This window comes from Molossus molossus, unplaced genomic scaffold (assembly GCF_014108415.1).
Source record: "Molossus molossus isolate mMolMol1 unplaced genomic scaffold, mMolMol1.p scaffold_m16_p_19, whole genome shotgun sequence".
In the NCBI taxonomy this organism is placed as follows: Eukaryota; Metazoa; Chordata; class Mammalia; order Chiroptera; family Molossidae; genus Molossus; species Molossus molossus.
This window is the reverse complement of record NW_023425354.1, coordinates 41,582,743-41,605,251: the sequence shown is the minus strand read 5'-3', so window position 1 is coordinate 41,605,251 and position 22,509 is coordinate 41,582,743. Positions and strand designations below refer to the sequence as shown.

Here is a 22,509-nt window from a genome sequence, read left to right as displayed (position 1 = left end):
CTTAGGAATGAAGCACCCAGCCAGTGTGGCTCCATGGGTTAGAGCAATGTCCTGAGCACCAGAATGTCACAGGTTTGATTCCTGGTCAGGGAAGGTACCTGGATTGCAGGTTCAATCCACAGCCCTACGGCCCTGGTCGGGGTGTGAGAGGCAACTAATCAATGTTTCTCTCACTCACTCTCCCCCCCGCCCTTACTCCCTCTCTTTCACTTTCTCTGAAATCAATGGAAAAAAATAGCCTTGGGTGAGGATTTAAAGAAATATACCCAGGATGCAACAGTGCTTAAAGAACTGGGTACAGGGCACATAGTACAAAAGTTGTATTGTTCGAGGGGGTTGAGATAAACCACAGAACTTATATGCATGTATGCATAACCAATGGACATAGACAACAAAGCTGGGGATGGGGAGGAGGGTGTCAATGGGGGAAAAGGAGAAACATCTGTAACAAAAACAAATTAATAAAAATAATTTTTTAAAAAAGTTGTATTCTCTCTTCTTTCAAGGATATTATGAACACATTTTGATGCTTTTAAAACCATGATTCACGAGTGTGTTAAGCTTGATTTGCAATTGTGTTAATTTACATTTCAGTAAGAAAAGGCCTGTCTGTCCTCCTTGGGACAAACCAGAAACATCTCACAGATATTGCGCCAATAAAGTTTGTATGATGGTAAAAATAAATAAAAAATAAAATCATGATTCACACCCAGTGTGGTTAAGTGGACAGAATGTCCTCCCATGGACTGAGAAGTCCCAGTCTGATTCCAGGTCAGGGCACATGCTCGGGTTGCAGGCTGGATCCACAGTAGGGGGTATGCAGGAGCTAGCCGATGGATGTTTCTCTCTCTCACTGGTGTTTCCATCTCTCTCTAAAAAAAATCAATAAATTTATTTTTAAAAATTTTAAACCATGATTCGCATTAAATGTAAATGATAAAAATAATAATTGAACATCTTGGCCCAAAATATAGTGTCAACTTAGGATACAGCCATACCATTCTGTAAATCACTATAAAACCTGATAAAGTAAAAATGTACCATAATCAGGACTGCAGAAAGCAATTGTAGAATACATTTATTTAAAGCAAGGTGTAGTGTACATAGTGTGCTAAATGTTGGGGGGAAAAGGGAGAAAATATGAACATATATATATATTTGTATGCTTAATAAGAGGCAGGGGGAGTGGGACTGATGGGGTTGGGTAGGAGCAAGACTTTTCAATGTATACCTTTATACATTGTTTTGATTTTGATTTTTTGTTTTTGATCCTCACCTGAGGATGTTTTTACATTAATCTTCAGCTAGAGTTGGAAGGAAAGAAGGCGGCAGGGAGAGAGAAACATCAATGTCTCACATCGATTGGTTGCCACCCGCATGACCCCAACTGGGGCTGGAGAGAACCGCAACCAAGGTACGTGCCCTTGGCCGGAATTGAACCTGGGACTCTTTGGTCCTTGGGTGATGATCTTACCACTGAGCCATACTGGCCAGGGCTGTTTTGATTTTTAAACTATTGACCCTATTACCTCACAAAGAGGTCTGAGGCAAGGGCACTACTTTTTTTTAAATGTTTTTGTTGATTTTTAGAGAGGAAGGGAGAGAGAGAGAAATATCAATGAGAGAGAAACATCAATTGACTGCCTCCTGCTCGCCCCCTACTGGGGATCGAGCCCGTAATTGGGGCATGTGTCCTGAGCAAGAATCGAACCCATAACCTTCTTGGTCCATGGATCAACGTTCAACCACCGAGCCACACCAGGCTGGGCAAGGGCACTTCTTTATTGAACATTAAGGCCAGAATAAACTTCCCATGGGGTAAAGGTAATAAATCTTAGACCAAACTGGAATTTCCCATGAACTCTTATCATACATTTCAATGGACAAGTTGGAGCTCTCCTGAAAACTCTGCTAAACCACAGTGGCATTGTATGGCAAGTGAGATGGGCAGAAAGTCACTCAAAGGAGCACCGAATGTCCGTGGCTTTGCTAATTCCACTAAGATGTCAGGCAAATGGGGATTTCATACTAAATCTCCAGGCTAACCTAGGAGAACTCTTGCAACACAGCCATTCTAAATATTTCTGGATTTATACCCAAGGTATATTTGAACTTATCTAGGACTCCACAACCCCTCAAGTCAAAACAAAATGACTACTCTGAAAACACAACATAAATCTGGAGAAACTAAAGAACTTTCCAACTTTATCTGTTTAAAAACATCAGCATGGGCAAAACCATTTTTCTTATAACTTGCTTTTCTAGTTGATCAAACCACCACCAGAGGTGGGAAAGTAATCATAACCTTTGGTTTAAAATTCATAGCTGCAATGTGCAGAGGTAAACATTTAGATTCCCTTGATAAAAGGCCAAAGTGGAACATAAGAGGGTTTTAGGATGAATAAAACATTAAAGACTGCAATACAGGAAAAATGACAGGCAATGAGATAAATAAAAGGGAGTTCATATCATAAAGCCAAAACGCCCCCGGTAGATAAACAGCATTAAATTACACCATGCATAATTGTACATTTAAGAGAAAAAAGCTGGAGTATGTTAAAATATAAGATAAGCAGATAAAGAGGGGTCTAGTATGTGTTTAGTCATTCAGTACTTACATAAACCCCTTATTTTACTATAACAAACTTAGAAGGCCACATCACAGCAGCCTGATACACTGGGAAAAGTATAGTTTCTTCTAACAAGAACAGTATTACTAGAGCTAAACATCAAGAATTACTTGATAATCTAATAGAAAATCTGAGAAGTAACAAATAGCATAAAGAAACATTTTATGCCCTGGCTGGTTTTGCTCAGTGGTCAGAACATCAGTCCGCAGATCAAAGAGTTGCAGGTTTGATTCCAGTCAAGGGCACGTACCTTGGTTGCAGTTCATCCCCAGCCCTGGTAGGGGTCATGCGGGAGGCAACCAGTCAATGTGTCTCTCACATCAATGTTTCTCTCTCTTTCCCTCTCCCTCCCTCCTTTTGTCCAAGGACAAAACGTCCAAGGACATTTAAGTAGAAAAATGTCCTTGGGCCCTGGCCAGTTTGGCTCAGTGGTTAGAGCATTGACTCACGGTCCAGAGAGACCTGGGTTCGGTTCCCACTAAGGGCACGTACCTCAGTTGCAGTTTGTCCCTGGCCCTGGTTGGGTGGCAGCCACTCAATGTGTGTCTCTCTCTCACATCGATGTTTCTCTCTCTCTCTCCCTCCTTCTCTCCCTCCTGCTCTATCTGAAAATAAATACAAAAAAAAAAAAAAAAGTCCTTGGGTGAGGATAAAAAAAAAGAAACAGTTTATTTATTTGATTATTTAAAATTCATACAATAATTTCCCCATGTATAGACAAAAAAAGTGAACCAACCAATTGTTTAGAGGAGGACTATATATAATTTGGTTTGCTTTGAAACTCATGATTGCTTCCCTAAGATAGTTTAGGTTGAATGAAAAGTACTACGAAGCCAGACAAAATTTTTTTTCTCTCAGTGAAGGTAAGATCACCCTATAAAAAGATGAGCTGAAATTCATCCCGAAATTTCCATACCCTACCCTGACAGTAAGAGAGAACAGCAGAGGCTATGATTTACACATAATTTAATATATATTATTCTGGAACTGGTATCTTCTGAGTCAATCCTTTTCAATCTCATCAATTTCTTTCCTAAAATTTGAACCTGCCCACCACTTTAAATAATGACTCTTACAGGCTGGTATAACAGCTTGATTTTAGAAGTACATCTTCAAAAAACATTTAATAATAAATATGCCCAATATAATTATGTTCCCAGTGACTGAAATTTATTCTATAGATACAAACAGAAAATTACAAGAAAACATTTAAAAACATTTTTTTTTTCAGGCTAAGGAAACCATCTAACCCATTTAAAAGAAATTTAACATGTTCTCTTGTGAAGATTTTTGAAAATTATATAAGGAAACTAGCACAGAGCCAGGCATGTATCAACACAACACATTAGATCCTTCTGTCTGTTTTGTCTGGCTACTCAAAATTTTAAAGCAAGGAATGTGGGGGTGTTAACAAAATCTTTTGGTTCAAGGAACATTTCTTTTAAAATGTTTAAATGTCAAGGCCTGCCAGAGAAGGACATTAGAACAACATACTATCATCAGATGCTGCAAGTATTCCTGTTACAAGCAACTGATTTGGATTTATTTGAACAGGTGTTCTTCTAAAATCCACATACTCATCAAAATTCCTTCCACCCCCAACCAAAGGTAATGTCCCACATAGCTGCCCCAGGCTGGAAAATAATTAATTACTAATCTATTATAGTTACAAAAAAGATTGTGCCATTCCAGGACAGTACAAATTACAGCCAGAATTCTAACTGGATTTACAATATAAGAATTTTATACCTAAAACATATCAGAGCTTTCAAAGATTAAAATACATAAATCTTCACCACCCCAGCTTCCTTGTACATAGAGGAAACAACCAAGTTGTGAGAGGATTTATAATGAACGGACATGTCAAACCTCACAGGTGCTAGACAGGAATCTCAAATGCTTGTGCCACGTGATGTCTTCTGTTAACCTGAAGCCTTTGGTTTCTTTTGTTTAGCAAACCATTCATCACTTTTATCAGCTGCCATTGCCTATAGAAACAGAATTGGAATATATATTCTAAGTCTATACAACAAAATATATATATAGTTCACTTTCTACCTCACTGCATTGCCCATAATCAAGAATTTAACAATTGAAAAGTGTTCATTCAGTATAGAGTATTACGTTTAATTTGACAGAGGATGCTGATGAGTATTGAGCAATTGCTTGTGGATTTTCACTTTGTAGAATAAAGGGCCTGCAGCCAGGAAGTGTGGCTGATTGACTAGAGAGCAAGGACTGAGCACACCAGGCTGTGGGGTCTTCGGCAGAACACAAAGTACTATCACTCTTAGCACCTGGGTAGGCTCTCAGGCATTGTTAGTGCTCCTGAGACTCAGTCTAATAATGAGACTGAAGGTAATAAGCTATTCTGACATTTTCGCTATTGAGCCTGGAACAATTTCCTTTTCTCTATGCATCCTCCTATGCCATTCCACTGATGTTGGTACTGTTTGGTTAGTTTTGAGCCACTTAATTAACAAGGAAGCCTTGTTAATAACAATGTTTTGGTTCCACCAGAGTCCTTTTATCCTATTGTTCCTTGAGGTTGAGACCATGGAGCCAGGCTGGCAAAGGTTTAGAATCTAGATCTCTTAAAATGTCCTGTCCAGTACAACCACACATATGGTAAATAGCTATTTGATAAGGAGATACATTCGTTCAGTCAAAAAGCAAGTACAGAAATACCTTTTAAAATGCCAGTTTTCATTATGAGGTAGGTATTGACTTGGGTTTGGGTATGGCACAGACATAGTCTGAGGCTTTGAAGAGCACATAGAATAGCTGAGGAGTCAGATATAAAAACAACTGTTTTGCATAACGGTATATGGCGGGGGGGGGGGGGGTGTTTGCTATAACAGAACGATAAACAAAGTGACAGCAGCCTGAAAGGAAAGGAGTAACTAACTGGTTGGAGAAAGAGTGTACAAACACTCATCTACCTCAGCAAGAAGTCAAAGGATGTTGTCTGCAACTGACAATGAAGAAACAGAAATATATGTATCTTTTATTTAGAAACAGTGATGCTGAGAGTGGCTGCCCTGGGCAGCGGGACTCAGCAACGACACTGCACTGCCTTTATATAGAATCTCAGTACTACTGGATTTTGATGAAAAGAAAATAAATAAATACATAAAATGAAAGATACTCAGCAGAAAACAAAACAAAACCAACCTGCAAGGATGTAGACATTTCTGTCTTTTAAGAGCTACTTTAAAAAAGGGGGAAACAACAAACTCTAGTATAGAAGACCCAAGAAAACTTCTGAGTTTTGAAGGATACATTGAATAAGAGGAAAGATAGAAGAAAGGCAAGAAGATAAATCTTGGTTGATATAAACAGCTCACTGGGACTGGAATGGGAGTGAACCAGGGGAGACAAGCAGCACAGAAGATCAGAGAGCAGGGAAGGGGTAGTGTTCCATACGGTCAAGGCGTCTGGAATGTGTCTTTGAGTCAACAGAGAACTATCAGATTACACCGTTTTGTGTGTGTGCTTTTTTTAACTACTGGATTTGTGCTTTAGAAAGCTAATGCTGGCAGCAGGGATTGAGGAGGGTGGAAGGAGGCTTCTGCAGTATTACCACGGGTGGTAATAAGGATGTTTCAGAAGGAAGTAGACACACGAGATTTCAGAGGTAAAACTCACACTCTTGGTGACTAATAGCTAACAGAATTTCGGGGTGAGGAGAAACAATATTCAAAAATGGCTCTGTTTGTATATCTAAAACTATACTAAAGTAAAAAGTATTCTAAATGTAAAAAAAAGGCTCCAAGGATTCTAGCTTAAATAATTGGGATAAAAGATACACAGCACTGTTCAGGGGAGAGAGCAGAGTAGAGAGAGGAGGAAAAAGAACTGGCTGTACAGCTTGAAAGAGCTCTGCGCGAGCCCCTGCCCTGACCATGAATGTATGATATTGGGTGACAATATTTTTGAGCCTCAGTTTCCTCATCTGAAAGGCAACTATCAACTTTGCAGATTGTGGTAAGAATAGAAAATATATATAAAGCACTTAAGAATATGTCATATGTCAAGAACATAGGAGATAATATATAGTAGCTTTTATTTTTATATTATTAAAAGAAAAATGGATTTGAGGTGAGGTAAATAAAGTTATAGACATACTGAGTTTGAAATATCCATGGTGAAAAGGTTCCACTGGCTATAAATTTATCCAAGACCCAAAAAGGACTAAACATAAAATGTTTACAAATTAGAACCAAAAAAAAACTTTGTCTCTTCAAAACAATAAATAGGCAAGTCATAAACTGGGAAAAGTACTTGCATTTGATGATATCAAATGACTCATATCTGAAACTCCAACAAATCAACAACAACAAAAATAAATAAATAAATTTTTTAATGAAATTGGGCTTAAAATATAAGCAATATTAGCTCTGGCTGGGTAGCTCAGTTGGTTAGAGCGTTGTCCCAATATGCCAAAGTTTCAAGTTTGATCCCTGGTCAGGGCACATGTAAGAAGCACCCAATGAATGCATAAATAAGTTGAACAACAAATTGATGTTTCTCTCTCTCTCTCACCCCCTTCCTCCTCTCTCTAAAAATCAGTAAATAAAATAAAATAAAATAAAACAAGCAAATATTCAAATAGGAGAAGGGACATTCTAGGAGAAAAAAATAGTGTGAGTAAAGACATATTTAGAGATTAGACAGTAGACTAGAATGGCTAAGATGAAATAGTTCAGAGGTGTGTCTTCCAACTAGTTTGTCATGAAACTCAATGGATCATATAAACAGTTCTGTATTTATATAGTCCAATTACACTAAAGCTAATTTAAAAATACATAGGACAAACCAACTGTATAAAACTATTTTTAGAGGATCAGGGAAATTTTAGCAAGAACTGGATTTTAGGTGACATGAAGGATATATTGTTGATTTTTTTAAGTGTGATGATATCAGTATGGTACATAAGAAAATTCCTTCTTTTAAATTGTCTTAAAAATGTGTAAAGTACTTAATTAAGTATTTAGGGATGAAATGTCATGGTGTCTGAGACTTGCCTTAGAATTCTCCAGCAAAAACAAAGGGTGGGGTGGGAAAGAATAATGAAAAATTATGGCACAGAGCTGATGGGTGACAGTCACATGGGGATTTTTTGTACTTTCTGTGTTTATTTGGATTTTTTAATCATGAAGTATTAATAGACAAAAGGACATATAATTCACAAAAGAAGGCAAGCAGATGGCCAATAAGCATATGGAAAGGTATTCAACATCATCAGTCACCAGGAAGATGCAAATTAAAATCAAACTGAGAAACCATTTTATATGTATTAGTATAGCTACAAACGAAAACCAAAAATGTACAAATGTTGATGAGGACATATAGCAGCTAGAACTCTGATGTATATGACACGCCTGATAAAAGTGCAAAAAGGTTCAATCACTCTGGATGACTGTCTGGCAGTTTCTTTCTTTCTTTTTTTTATCCTCACCCGAGAACATTTTTCCATTTTTTGTTCAGATAGAGTGAGAGGGAGAAAGAGAGAGAGAAACATCGACATGAAAGGGACACATTGAGTGGCTGCCACCCGCACAACCCAACCAGGGCCGGGGACAAACTGCAACCGAGGTACATGCCCTTAGCGGGAACCTAACCCGGGTCTCTCTGAACCGCAGGCCGATGCTCTAACAGCTGAGCCAAACTGGCCAAGGCTGTCTGGCAGTTTCTTATACAGTAAAAGCAATTCCACTCCTAGGTATTTATCCAAGAGAAATAAGACATACATCTATGAGATGATTTACACGCGAATGTTCACAGCAGTCTTCCTTATAATAGATGAAAATATGAAACAACTCAAATATCCATCATTGGAAGAATGGATAAACAGACTTATACAATGTTATATTCATTACATTGAATACACTCAGCAATTTTAAAAAAAGAACAAATTCCATGCAATTACATGGAGAAATCTCAAAAATGCTGAGTGAAAAAAGCCAGGCACAAAAGAAAACCTACAGAATGATTCCACTTATATGAAGTCCAAAGACAGACAAAACTAATGTGACAGAGTGGTGGTGGTGGGACCTAACTGGAAATGGGCATAAAAGAACGTTCTGCAATGATGAAAATACTCTATATTTTGAGTAGTAGCTGTATGAGTATATATAACTGTCAAAACTCATGAAATTGAACACTAAATTTCTGTATATTTAAATTCCATGTATATTTTACCTCAGTAACAACAATAACAAAATATTTGTTTGGAGCTCAGGGAGGAGCAGGAACTAAAAATTAGAAAGCCAGAGCCCTGGCCAATGTGGCTTAGTGGTAGAGCATCGGCCCTGGCACTGAGGGTCATGGGTTCAGTTTCTGGTGAAGGGCATGCACCTGGGTTGCAGGTTCATGCCCGGCCCGGTCGGGGCGAGTGCAGGAGGCAATCAATCAATATGTCTCTCTCACATAGATGTTTCTTCCTCCCTCCATCCCTTCCACTCTCTCTAAAGAAATAAAAAAAAATTAGGAAGTCAGAGAAATGATGATAGTTGAAGCTCAGAGCAGAAATAACCAGCGTAGTAGGTAACTTCTACGCAAAAGAAGACAGAGAATGTAGAATGAGAATAAAAGAAAGCCAGAATGGGCCATGTGTAAAATGATTTTGGGATCAGACACAGAAAGAGGTGCCTGTGACTGAGGAGAAGCTGGCAGAGGGATATGAAGAGGGCAGGATCTCTAACACCAAAGGAGAACAGAGCTCCAAAGAGGAGGACATTGCCCAGGACATGAAAGAGCAAGGAGAGTCTAGCAAATTTGCCAGCTGAGAGGTTGCCTGAGATTCTATTTTTCTTTATGGTAAAATTTATAAATGCTGCATTTTCTACACATTTTTTACTTTGATGAACATTAATTGAGTATCTGTTATTATGTCAGCAGTTTGGCAGGCTCTATAAACCACACAACAATCCTATGAGGTGGACAATCTAATTTTCTCAAATTTCAGATAAGAAAACGTAAATTTAGAGACTTGTCAGCCACACAGATATTAAGTGACAGAAGCAGGAAAGACTGACTCATTCCTTTAATCATCAACAGAGTATTCACCGAGTGCATACCACATACAGGTATGTGCTAGATGCTGGGGTCCAATAAGGAACAATTGCTTGGATGCTGCTAAAAAAGCAAGTTTGAAGAGGATAGAAAAGTAGTTGCTGGATTTGGCAGGATGGAAGTCACTGATGAGATCAAAATGCGCATATCACTGAGTGACAGGATCCAGGGTAGTATAGACTGAAGTGTAAATGGGAGGTGAGAAGTAGAAACAGTGTATAGGCAGAGTTTTTTTTTTTAAATCCTCACCTGAGGATGTTTTTCTATTCATCTTCAGATAGAGTGGGGGCGGGGGGAGAAAGAGAGAGAGAGAGAAACATGGATGTGAAAGAGACACATTGATTGGTTGCCTCCCACACAATCCCAACCAAGGATGGAGACAAACTGCAACCGAGGTACATGTTCTTGACTGGAATCGAACCCGCGACTCTTTGGTCTGCGGGCCAACACTCTAACCACTGGCCAAACCAGCCAGGGTAGGCAAATTTTTAAAAAAAGAAATCTGGAGAAGTTATATGGGGTAAATAAAAGACTTTTCCAAGAAAAGTACTGGAGCTTGAGAACAATTCACTAGAAAGGAAAAGAATAAGCTATAAATGTTTTTTCTTTCTTAATTTTTAGAGAGAGAGGGAGAAAGAGAGACAAATAGAACATGTCCCTGGCTCAAAAGTTATCCCCAAAGCAAAAGAACATGGTTCTGACAGTAAGAACTGGTCCCTACTGCTTTGGCCCTTCCCCATACACACTTAAGGCCACCTCCCTTGGTCCTATAATCCCAAAAATTTAAAAATGACACTCACGTCATCCAACAATTTGCTTCCCTCTAAGTCCATTTTAGAAAGTTCTCGAAATGCTTCATCTCCCACAAAGCAAATTTCATGCCCATCCTACACAAAAATACAAAAAAACAAAAGAAATTTGGCAAAAAGACACCTCAGAAGAAAGCCCTGGTGCAGCCCACCCCCTTCCCGAGTAATACTTACAGGGTCAGCCAGAATGACCACTTGCACTGTGGCTTTCCCGGGGGTATCCAGACTCACCAGGGGAGTCAGAATCTTCTGTTTCTCCCTTTTCATCAAGTCCTCTAAGTCAGGCAGCTTGAGGAAAACAAAAAGGAAAAGTAAACTAGGGGTCATGTACCACTGTCAGGCCATGGTCCTCATCAGCCCTAGAGAAATATCAGATCAATCAGAAAGAACCTGGGAGCCACTCATTTGATTTTATTATTTCAGCCACTTGCTCGAGACCACTATTAAACTTGATACCAAAGCCACAATCAAAATGAACCTAAAGAAGGGGAGGCCCACAGATCACAGCGGTTGAACTAGCTAGTCACAGAGCTTAAATAAAAGATCTGGTACCAAACATTACCTCTGTCTGGGGGCAAGAAAAGGCTATTCTTCCAAAAGCTGCTGCATGATTAATCACACCCTTGATACCCTGGAGCTCCAGCTTACACTGAAAAGAAATAAGAAAGTGGGTTTGGTTCATTTTTTAGAACAGGTTATGTGGTTAACATTTTTCAAAGATTACTAAAGCAAGAAAGCTACTCTCACTCCAGAGGCAACCAGTCAGCAGTTTCCTGTGTATACTCCTAGACCAGCGGTTCTCGACCTGCGGGTAGCGACCCTTTTGAGGGTCAAACGACCCTTTCACAGGGGTCGCCTAAGGCCATCAGAAAACACATATTTCTGATGGTCTTAGGAACCGAGACACTGCTCCTCTACCCGTCTCCAGGCGGGTCCACCCACATGCAGATACGCCCACATACAACATGAGGAACTGGAATAAAGGGTCACGGCATTAGGAAGGTTGAGAACCACTTTTCTAGACCCTGGTATGCACATATCTTTTCTGTCCCTTGTTTTTCTCCAATTAATGTTACCATAGCAGCACACAGACTCATCTCATTCTTCCTGATAGCTGCATAGTAACCCATTCTATGGATGAACCATAAATCACAGAACTATTCTGCTAATCCCTAGGACATTTAGGTTATTTCTTATATGTGCTATTATAAATAATGCTGCAACAGATAACCTTGTACACAGTTCTTTGTGAACATATATGATGAGTATGTAAAATCAATTCCTAGGAATAGATCTACTGGGTCAAAGTGCAAAGACTAAATCGTGCTCAAATGCTGGGTTATTTTTTAAAAGAAAAAGATAAAAATACATTATCATTACAGCATTAAATCTTGTCTACATCTCTTCTGACTCAGCAATCCCCTTTTGAAAGGATAGAACCCAAAATATCTAAGTGCTGAGGTTATCAGCAATTTTTTATTTTCTTCTGTTTATCTGTATAAATATTATTTTTTATTTATTTTTATTTTTTTATCCTCACCCGAGGACATTTTTCCATTTTTTGTTCAGATAGAGTGGGAGGAAGAGAGAGAGAGAGAGAGAGAAACATCGATGTGAAAGGGACACATCGAGTGGTTGCCACCCACAACCCAACCAGTGCTGGGGACAAACTGCAACCGAGGTACATGCCCTTAGAGGGAATCGAACCCGGGTCTCTCTAGACCGCAGGTTGATGCTCTAACCACTGGCCAGGGCTATCTGTATAAATATTAAATTACTATGAGGAAATTAAGGGAATAGCCTTCATGTTAACTTCATGTATAAGCCAAATTCAAAGTAACAGCTTATTTCTCTCCACGATCACTCACCTGGTTATCAGCATAGCCCAGCAAAGCCCTTTGTTTCTTTTCATCTTTTTCATAAATTTTCATTCCCAGGAGATCAGACCAGTAGTGCAATGACTTCTGAAGATTAGACACTGCTAGAGTTACTTTTAATACAGGATCTGTATGTAGGGTAATAAAACAGCAGGAATGGATAGATCAGTGCAATGGAATAGAACCAAAAGGCCAAAACAGGCTCAAGTATATATAAGAACTTAGTTTATGATAAGAAAGGAATTTTAAGTCAGTATGAAAGGGCACATTATTCAATAACTGGCTTCTCATTTAGTGGGGAAAGTCGCACCTTTAAACTAAATAGCAAAATGCATTCCTGATGGCTAAAAGAATTAAGTTTTAAAAAATGAAACCATAAAAATACTGGTATCAGGTGATTATTTATACAATTTTGGAGTGGAAAAAGACTTTTTATAAAACCTTACACAAGATATAAGAACCAAGAAAGAAAAACTGCTAGGTTAATTACATGAATGGAAAACTCCTAGACAACAAAAGCCAAAACAAGGATTACAATAAAAATTAAAGAGTAAACAACAAAGTAGGAAACATTTGTTTTTGCAACATATATGAAAAAAGTCCTTATTAGTGAAGTCACCTTTAAACATTAGTAGGAAAAAGATGACTATACTAGCAAAACAGGCAAAAGACACAGAATTAGACTGGTCAATGAACATGTGAAAAAAATATTCAACGTCATGAATATTCAAAGAAATTAGAATTCAAATAAAACATTTAGCTATCTAATTGGCAAATAACTTTATATATATATTTTTCTAATTTTCTTTTTGTTAGATATTTCACCTTTTTTACCCCATTGACACTCCCCTCCCCACCCTACCCCGCCCCATCCCCGGCTTAGTTGTCCATGTCCATTGGACATGCATACATGCATATAAGTTCTGTGGTTTATCTCTTCCCACCCCCCCACCCCCTCTTCTGAGGGATGTCAGTCTGTGCCCTACTTCCATGTTTCTGGGTCTACCGTATTCCTCAGACTGTTATGTTCATTATATTCCGTATATAAGTGAGATCATGTGGTATTTGTCTTTTTCTGCTTGGCTGATTTCACTTAGGATAATACTTTCCAGGTCCCTCCATGTCGTCTCAAAGGATAAGAGATCTTTCTTTCTTACAGCTGCATAGTATTCCATTGTGTATATGTACCACAGCTATTTTATCCATCCGTCTACTGATGGACACTTGGGCTGTTTCCAGATCTTAGCTATTGTAAATAGTGCTGCTATGAACATGGGGGTACATATATTCTTCCTGATTGGTGTTTCAGGCTTCCTAGAGTATATTCCTAGAAGTGGGATCACTGGGTCAAATGGAAGTTCAATTTTTAATTTTTTGAGGTAACACCATATTGTTTTCCTCAGTGGCTGCACCAGTCTGCACTCCCACCAGCAGTGTACTAGAGTCCCCTTTTCTCCACACCCTTGCCAACACTTGTTGTTTGATGATTTGTTGATGGCGGCCATTCTGACAGGTGTGAGGTGATACCTCATTGTTGTTTTAATTTGCATCTCTCTGATGATTAGTGATGTTGAGCATTTCTTCATATGTCTCTTGGCCATTTGTATGTCCTGTTTGGAGAGGTGTCTATTCAGCTCCTCTGTAATTGGCAAATAACTTTAAAAGTGCTGACTGTGATAGTGCAGGGGGAAATCACAACCATATAAAACTAGAAGAGTGTAAACCATTTCTGTGGAACAATTTGACAGAATATATCAAAAGCCTAAAAAATATACACTGATTTTATTTTTTTAGAAACAGGAGGAAAAGAGAGATAGAAACATCAATGTGAGAGAGAAGCACAGACCCACCTGCACACCCCCTACTGGGAATCAATCTGCAACCAGGGCATGTGCCCTGACCAGGAATCTAACCAGGCCCTCTCAGTCCATGGGATGACGCTTAATCCACTAAAAAAATATACACTGATTTTAAAAGAACAACCCCATTTTCAGCAATTAAAGATGTAATTGTGCATATATGAAGGGCTTTCATCACAAAAGCATTCATCTCAGTGTTGCTTATCACAAGGAAACGCTAGGGACAACACAAATACCCAACAACAGAGAATTGTTTCTCATCCTACGATGCAATGCAATACAATGGAATCCTTACAATGGAATATGAATAACAATGTACATATTTAATTATATATATACATTTTTCGACTTTATTTTTATTGTTGACACTATGACATGTGTCCCCATTTTCTCCCCCTTTGCCCATTTCACCCAGCCCCTGCACCCCCTTCCCTCTGGCCATTAGCACACTGTTGTCTGTGTTTATGGGTTATGCACATAGTGATATTTTTTGTTTTTAATCCTCACCCGAGGATATTTTTCCATTTATCTTCAGGTAGAGAGAGAGGGAGAAAAAGGGAGACAGAGAGAAACACTAATGTGAAAGGGACACATCGACTGGTTACCTCCCACGAGACCCCGACCAGGGCCAGGGACAAACTGCAACCTAGGTACATGCCCTTAATAAAAGATTGGAAATCTATACTTTAAAATGTTAACAGTGGTCATCTCTGGATATATGGGTAGTGTTCTCTTATTTATTTATTTATTTTTGCTTATCTGTTTGTCTAGGAGAAAAATCTACTTTTTGGTAAAAAAAAATAAAATAAAAGTTATATGAAAACACTTACCATTATTGGAAACTTTTATATTGTAAAGTGACTTTCTGCAGTGCTGTTCCAAGTCTATACCTGCCTATGATAAATCAATACATTGTCCTTCTGTTTTCATAGCCTTGGTCCCATTTGCTAGAATAGCAATTCATGACCTAAGGCAAGATGCTTCTCACAGGTCTCTCTGGCTGGCAGACTGTTTCAGTTTTCCGGTTTATTGAGAAATCAACAGATTTCAGCCGGCTCCCAAGGGATGCAGGGGCAGGAATGGTAACAAATGGGTGAAACTAAAGATAATGAGTGATTCAAAGGAAGGGTGGACACCAGCTAGAGTGATAGATTTGACTATATTACCATTCAGAAATTAATGCCCTAGCTCTGGCCGGTGTGGCATTGATCCCTTACACCAAAGGGTCAAAGGTTCTATTCCCGGTCAAGGGTACATAGCTGGGTGGCAGGTTTGATCCCCAGGCCCGGTTGGGGCAAGTGCAGGAGACAACCAATTTATGTGTCTCTATCACATCGATGTTTCTCTCTCTCCCCCATCCCTATGTCCCTTCCACTCTCTTTAAAAATCAATGGAAAAAATATCCTTGGGTGAGGATTAACAACAACAACAACAAAGAAATCAATGCCCTAAAGGTACTAATATTCCAAAGGACAAATACATTTTAGGATTATGGGGCTTGCCATTATATGTTGAAACATCAAGATTAGGGGGAAAATGTACAGTGGAACAGTGACAGGAGTTAAGTTTTAAAGTTAGTATGTGAAGCAGCAATCACCTATCAACAAAAATCATCATAACAATCCCTTAAATCACTGGTGAAGAACAGAAATACCACCTCTCAGCAAGTCCCACAGTGCCAGTCCCACACTGGAACACCAGGTGAAAAGCAAGTAACATTCAACACAATAATCAGACTCGGTATGAGGGAATTCTGGGACTTGAGGCAGACCAGTAGAGAAAAAAAAATAGTTTCCCATCTCAGGTCCACTTAGGGGTATGATTTCACTGAGTGAAATGACAGGCAGAATTGCTCTTGCTACGCACCACTCTTTTTTTTCTTTTGGCAGAGCGGGTAGCAGAATGTGCAAGAATGAAATACACATATGAAATACACATCATGCAATTTCTTCCCTGCTCCCTGTGGCAGGCAGTGTGGTGGGCAGCTCCTCACTTCCATTCCTCCCTCACTCACCGAGCACCAGCACTATAGTTTGGAAACTGACCTCAGTGGGAGAATATGATTAACTGATCTAAGGATAATCCTATTTCTCCTGGCAGCGACTGGTTCATGAGCCTGCAAGTGAATTGAATCTGGCCAGGAAGTTTGCTGAAAGATTCTAGGAAAGTTTTGCTCTGCTCTTAAAAGAGAACAACAGGAAGTAGGTTTCTCCCTCTCTTACCAGGAGAGAACGTGGGCGCACATAGCTGTAACTGCTACTGGCAGCCACCCTACCACAAGCAGGGAACCAGCTCTAGAAGAAGGGGACCCCTGCGGACAAGAGAATAGAAACAGGAGATCTGGGTTCTTTTCTTTTTATCCTCACCCGAGGACATTTTTCCATTTTTTGTTCAGATAGAGTGGGAGGGAGAGAGAGGAACAGAGAGAGAGAGAGAAACATCGATGTGAAAGGAACACATCGAGTGGCTGCCACCCGCACGACCGACCAGGGCCGGAGACAAACTGCAACCGAGGTACGTGCCGTTAGCGGGAACCGAACCCAGGTCTCTCAGGACTGCAGGCCAACGCTCTAATCGCTGAGCCAAACCGGCCAGAGCAAGATCTGGGTTCTTAATGCCATTGCTGAGCTGCTGTATTAACAAAAGCTGAAATCTTTCCTATCTATAGAACGCCTTGTGAGCCAAAACATTTTCTTATTGTTCAAGCTAGTTTGAATTGGGTTTTGTTATTTGCAGCTAAAAGTATCCTAAATAGCAGCATTACCAGTAGAACAAAACCAGTCTAGATCCACTATAAAGACCTCATACAAGTACATGATTTCTCATGGCACAAATAACAACACTGGCTTGAGAAAGACATGTTATGTCAATAGAGAAAGACTCCACAGGAGAAAGAAATCTGGCTCCCTCTCTCCGTCCATCAAAGATGCCTTTAGACCAGCGGTTCTCAGCCTAAGGGTCGAACGACCCTATCACAGGGGTCGCCTAAGACCATCGGAAAACATATTTCCGAAGGTCTTAGGAACCGAGACAACGCTCCTCTATCTGTCTCCAGGTGGGTCCGCCCACATGCAGATACGCCCACGTACAACATGAGGAACTGTATTAAAGGGTTGCGGCATTAGGAAGGTTGAGAACCACTGCTTTAGACAGAGGGCTTCTATTAGTATAATTACCTGACTGAGGTGGACTTCGATCCTGCAGATAGAACTTATATCCTCCTGGGGCCTCAGTTTCAAAAACACCTTCTGCAACTTCTCTGAGTGGCCACTTCAGCTTCCTGGCATTGCTGACAGCCTCACTAGAAGCGAGTGTGATACCCTATGACAAACAGCAATATCATCCAAGTGTATAACCACCAGAGATCTTCTATGGAACACAATAACGAAACAAAACACCATCAACTTTACATTAAGGGGGTTTGATCCAGTTCAGTGACTGAAAGTAATCTCACAGGGTGATTTGATCATACATTTCTAATGGGGCAAGTCATAGTGGATAGTCATGCTCCAGGCCTATAACATCTTGAGTAAAAGGTTTTAAGCAAGCCCTGTCCACTGTTTCTGTGCATCTAGGTTAACACGCCTTTGAAATGCCAAAAGGATTCCTAGACCCCTCAGAGGGGTAACCACTCTCAAGGGAGCACATAATCTTGTTAACTATCCTGTACCTTACTTTCCACCCCACTTCATGTAATCTTCCTTATATTCCTTCCTTAATTCCAAATGTATAAAAAAAACTGCAAAACTAATTCTTCAGAGCATTTGAGATCTTGTTTCCTGACAATGTAGTCAGTTTGGCTCAAATAAACTCTCATAAACGTTCTCTACAGGTTTGGGCATTTCTTTTTTTTTTGTGGTATGTGCCCCTAGTGGGAACTGAACCCAGGACCCTCTGAGCCAAACTGGCCAGGGCTGGGCATTTCTTATGTTGACACCAAGTCACCCAAGAATTACTTGGCATTCAAAATTTCCTTCTAGCAATTTTAAAGTAGATTTTGGACATTTTTCTCCTACACAGATTCCAAACTTAGTGAATTGTGGGACAGAAATTCAAATGCCATTGAATTAAAACCAAAGGTAGTATCTCCTAATTTTAAAGATCTAGTTGGAGAAATTTATTTTTGCTTTTTAAACAAAAATATCTATACCAACTATTAATAAGACATTTTAAAATTTAAATTTAATCAAAATACCTAAAAATGTCTACTCATGACTTCTAATAAGGCCAGCTTGGATTATGGCAACAGCCTTACTCTCTGCCTCCAGTCTTGTCAATCCACCAGCCACTCTGCAGCCAGAGTAAACTTTTCGTTTTTTTTTTCTTTATTGATTTGAGAGAGAGAGAGAGAGAGAGAGAGAGAGAGAGAGAAACATCAGTGACAGAGAACATTGATTGGCCACCTCCTGCATGCTTTCCACCAGGGATGTGGCCCACAACCAGGGCATGTGCCCTGACCAGGAATCGAACCAGCGACCTCTTGGTGCACGGGCTGATACTCAACCACTGAGCCACACTGGCCGGGCCAGAGTCAACTTTCTAAAACACACCCTACAGTCTGTTCTTAAGACAGCAATACCCACGCTGTATCCTTAAAACCTTCTCGAATTTTTCTTTGACTAGGATTGGTAATAGCCCAGCCCAATTTTAACGGTCCGCTACAGAACTACAGAGAAAGTATTTCTCAGATGGTCTTCAGGACCTGACCAGACCTCTCAAGGTTCAGTCATTACTTTAGAGGTGTTCGTCTCCTTCAAAGTTGTCTCTAAGTCTTCAGTTTGATTCCAAAATACAGGGAGAACACATTTCATTCTGAAGCCAGGGTATCCAAGCAGTTGTTTTTTTTATCCTCACCCTAGGAAATTTTGTTTTTCCATTTTTTGTTCAGATAGAGCAGGAGGGAGAGAGAGAGGGAGAAACATCAGTGTGAAAGGGACACATCGAGAGTTGCCACCCACACAACCCAACCAGGGTCGGGGACAAACCGCAACCGAGGTACGTGCCCTTAGCGGGAACCGAACCCGGGTCTCTCCGGACCACAGGCCAACGCTCTAACCACTGAGCAAAACTGGCCAGGGCCAAGCAGTTTTGTTTTAAATAGAAAACATCATAAAACTAATCACTAAACTATATCCAAAGGCCATCAATTCAGCATTCATCATACCTACAGCTATATTAGTGATCTCAATAAAAGGTATAGCCAAAAGTCTAGAAGAAAATGATATTTACCATAAAGTCATTGCCAAGCTTGTAGTTTCCAATACCATAATTGTAAGTCAGTTCTGCAACAAAATGATCATCCTCAGGTCCAAATCCCACCATTGTTTTGCTCCATTTCCCATCATATGGCCTAGAAAAATAAAAGAAAATTAATCCAATGATCTCAGACAAAATCTTTCTCAGGCCCACCACCAAAACACTGTTGGGACAGAGGGGTGGGCAAGTCTCTTCTGGTCCTCTAGGTACCCATAAGGATGAGATGACCTCTGCTGGTATTAAGAGCAATTATGGACAGTGCTCATGGGCCCATCACCAAAGGCTCCAAAGATCATCTGTTTAGCACTTACTTGAGGAAAAGATTCATTTACCTTTTCTTTAAAGTAGGAAAGAGAATTCTAGAAAGGCAGTCCTCCATGCTGACCTTTTTTTTTTTTTTTTTGCGTATCCATCAACAAGCATGTAATTCCCACCAGGCCTTGGAATTTCCCAGCTTTCCATGGTACTAAGCTTAAGAGATACTTGATAACCAATGTCGCCCCAATAAATTAAAAAAAAAGAAAAAAAGATGCTTGATAAGACATTGTTTCATCTATAGCATATACTGACTTATGTTCCTGAAACTGCCCAATTGACTACCTCCTTAATTTATTCCACTGCCTTACATTCACTTTGAGAAACTGTTTTCTGTGTTCCAGGGGTATTCAGAGCCTAAAGGAGATTTTAAGAAACAAGGTGTCACCCTGGCTGGTTTGGCTCAGTGGTTACAGGGTTGGCCTACAGACCAGTTTTGGGTTTGATTCTGGTCAAGGGCATGTACCTTGGTTGCAGTTTGGTGCCTGGTCTTGGTCGGGATCGTGTGGGAGGCAACCAACTGATGTGTCTCTGTCACATCAATGTCTCTCTCTCTCCCACTCTATTTGAAGATAAATGGAAAAATATCCTTGAGTGAGGATTAAGAAAAAAAAGAAACAAGGTGTCATACCCATTACAGGTAGCTTTGCAGCCTTCTTCAAATTCCTCATGCCGCAGAATCTGGTAAGGGAATTAGAAAAAAATTGTAAAGTTTTGCTTGTACTACATACAGCATATTTAGTACAAACTAAAATAATCAAAACACAGACATAATCATTTGTAAGCTTTACTTATAAAACAAACAAGATAATAAGCTTCATATTTTTCTCAGGCTAAAAGTAGTGAGGAAGAACAGCTTGATACCAAGGGCCAGGCAACCAAGCAAAGTTGTGAAATCTATTTATATTGAAAAGCTGTGCTATACAGTTTTTTTGTTTGTTTGTTTGTTTTTTAAGTGGCCTTCAGCATTAGAAAAGCCTGGTGTGAGAGATTCATTGTCCCTTAGTAGCTGTGTTACCCTGAGACCATTGCTTAAGATCTGGGTCTCCTAATACGTTGTGAAAATGGATAATTTATTACAGCACAGAATCTAGTACGCAGTAAACTCTCAATGTGTTAGTTTCTATTTTCCTTTTTGATTCTCATTGCTACTGCTCCAGTTCAATCTTCCACCACTTCACACACAGATTTATTGATCTCCTTCCTTAATACCACTGTGGACAAAAGAGGAGCTCTATAATAAATCTGACAAGTTCAGTGACTAAAAATAACCTCACATTGTGATCTGATCATAAATTTCTAACTGGGCAGGTCATGGTGGGTAGTCCTGTCCCAAGCATATAATTTCTTCAGTAAAAAGTTTATCTTTACCTTAAGCAAGCACTGTCCATTGTTTCTGTGCATCTAAATTAACACAGCCTTGAAATGCCTCTTTTCAAGACCCTTCAGAAGCATAACCATCCTCAAGAGAGAACTTGATCTTGTTAACTAACTATCCTGTAATCCAACTCCCCACCTTGCCTTCTCCCACCTTCAAGTACTTCCTTACATTCTCTCCTTCATTCCAAATGTATAAAGGAAACTGCAAAACTGTCATTCTCTGGAGCATCTGAAATCTTCATCCCCAGCATTGTGACATGTGTCAGTTTGGCTGAATTAAACTTTTTTTTTTTATAAATATGTTTTTATTGATTTTTTTAGAGAGAGAGGGAGGGAGAGAGAGACAGAAACATTGATGTGAGAGAAAAACATTGATCAGCTGCCTCCTGCACGCCCCCTACTGGGGATGGAGCCCACAACCCAGGCGTGTGTCCTGACTGGACTCTAACTGGGACCTCTCAGTCCATGGGACGATGCTCAATTCCCTGAACCACACCAGCTGGGCTCAAATCAACTTACAACAAAAGCTCTCTACAGGTTTGGACATTTCTTACATCGACATGACCATAAAACTAGGACTCTAAAGCGCAGCTCTGATCACATTACTCAGAGGCCACTTCCAGGTGTTGGAGAGAACGGGTTCTGGTTTCACACTTAGATCTGGGCTGCTGAGAGGAGTCTGAGCATTCACCCAGAGAGGCGGAGTATTCAAAAAAGACCACTCAAACCACCCCTGAGACGAACAGCTCTCGCTGATTATCTAAACCGAAAGGCTCCAAACCGGCAGGCTGAGTTATTAGTCGCTGAGATTTTTATTTACTGTCTTTCCCACCAGACTGGAAGCCCCACAAGGGCCGCAGCTCAATACATATTTGTGAATGAATATACATGAAAGAACGTGTGCGGGCACACAGCCGACGACTGATAAGCGAGCGCCCTCTTTCAAAGGCCGTCTAACCCGAGGATTCGAAACTTCCTGAAGCTGGAAACCCGACAGGGCCAACGGGAAGTCAGACACCCCGGTTCTGGCTGAACCCCATTTCTCTCCTCTCTCGGCCAGGCGTGGCTCAGCCGCCGCGCCGCCCTCGCGCGCCAGTCCCCCTCGGCCCCGTCCGCACCTTCATCCCCAGGACATCACGGTAGAAACTCGCCGTCTGGAAGCGGTTTCCCACTTTGAACACGAAGTGCAGAGCCCTCCGAGCAGTCATGACCCCACCACTACACAACCGTCACGCACACAACCGTCACGTACTCAGCGCCGTCCCGCCCACCGAGGCGGTGACGTCATTGGGCGCCGCCGGCGCAC

General features: G+C 40.3%; 1 protein-coding gene across 4 annotated transcripts; it reads right to left on the bottom strand.

Moving 5' to 3' along the window:
• Window positions 1–4,499: 4,499 nt before the first annotated feature.
• GLOD4 (glyoxalase domain containing 4) lies at window positions 4,500–22,467 on the bottom strand. Of its 4 annotated transcripts, none has more exons than XM_036269381.1 (9): window positions 22,322–22,467; window positions 20,455–20,504; window positions 19,482–19,602; window positions 17,429–17,573; window positions 12,385–12,521; window positions 11,079–11,165; window positions 10,691–10,804; window positions 10,508–10,594; window positions 4,500–4,618 (listed from the first exon to the last, which is right to left on the bottom strand). In XM_036269381.1, the coding sequence occupies exons 1-9, from the start codon at window positions 22,409–22,411 to the stop codon at window positions 4,553–4,555; spliced, it is 897 nt and encodes a 298-aa protein (XP_036125274.1). In that variant the 5' UTR covers window positions 22,412–22,467; the 3' UTR covers window positions 4,500–4,552. The 4 variants fall into 4 exon arrangements, with proteins under 4 accessions (XP_036125274.1, XP_036125277.1, XP_036125276.1 ...); XM_036269384.1 differs by lacking the exon at window positions 22,322–22,467 and adding an exon at window positions 20,141–20,216 and having other exon boundaries at window positions 20,443–20,494; XM_036269383.1 differs by lacking the exons at window positions 20,455–20,504; window positions 22,322–22,467 and adding an exon at window positions 19,903–19,990 and having other exon boundaries at window positions 19,482–19,604.
• Window positions 22,468–22,509: the final 42 nt, after the last annotated feature.

What these genes read in the sequence shown, in the direction of transcription:
- GLOD4 (XM_036269381.1), bottom strand. Translation starts at nt 22,411, where the DNA reads ATGACTGCTCGGAGGGCTCTGCACTTCGTGTTCAAAGTGGGAAACCGC. An exon ending in TGGGCTATGCTGATAACCAG is followed by an intron (nt 11,166 to 12,384) that starts GTGAGTGATCGT and finishes ATTTCTTTTCAG; the next exon opens with TGTAAGCTGGAGCTCCAGGG. An exon ending in TTTCTTGCCCCCAGACAGAG is followed by an intron (nt 10,805 to 11,078) that starts GTAATGTTTGGT and finishes GTTTTCCTCAAG; the next exon opens with CTGCCTGACTTAGAGGACTT.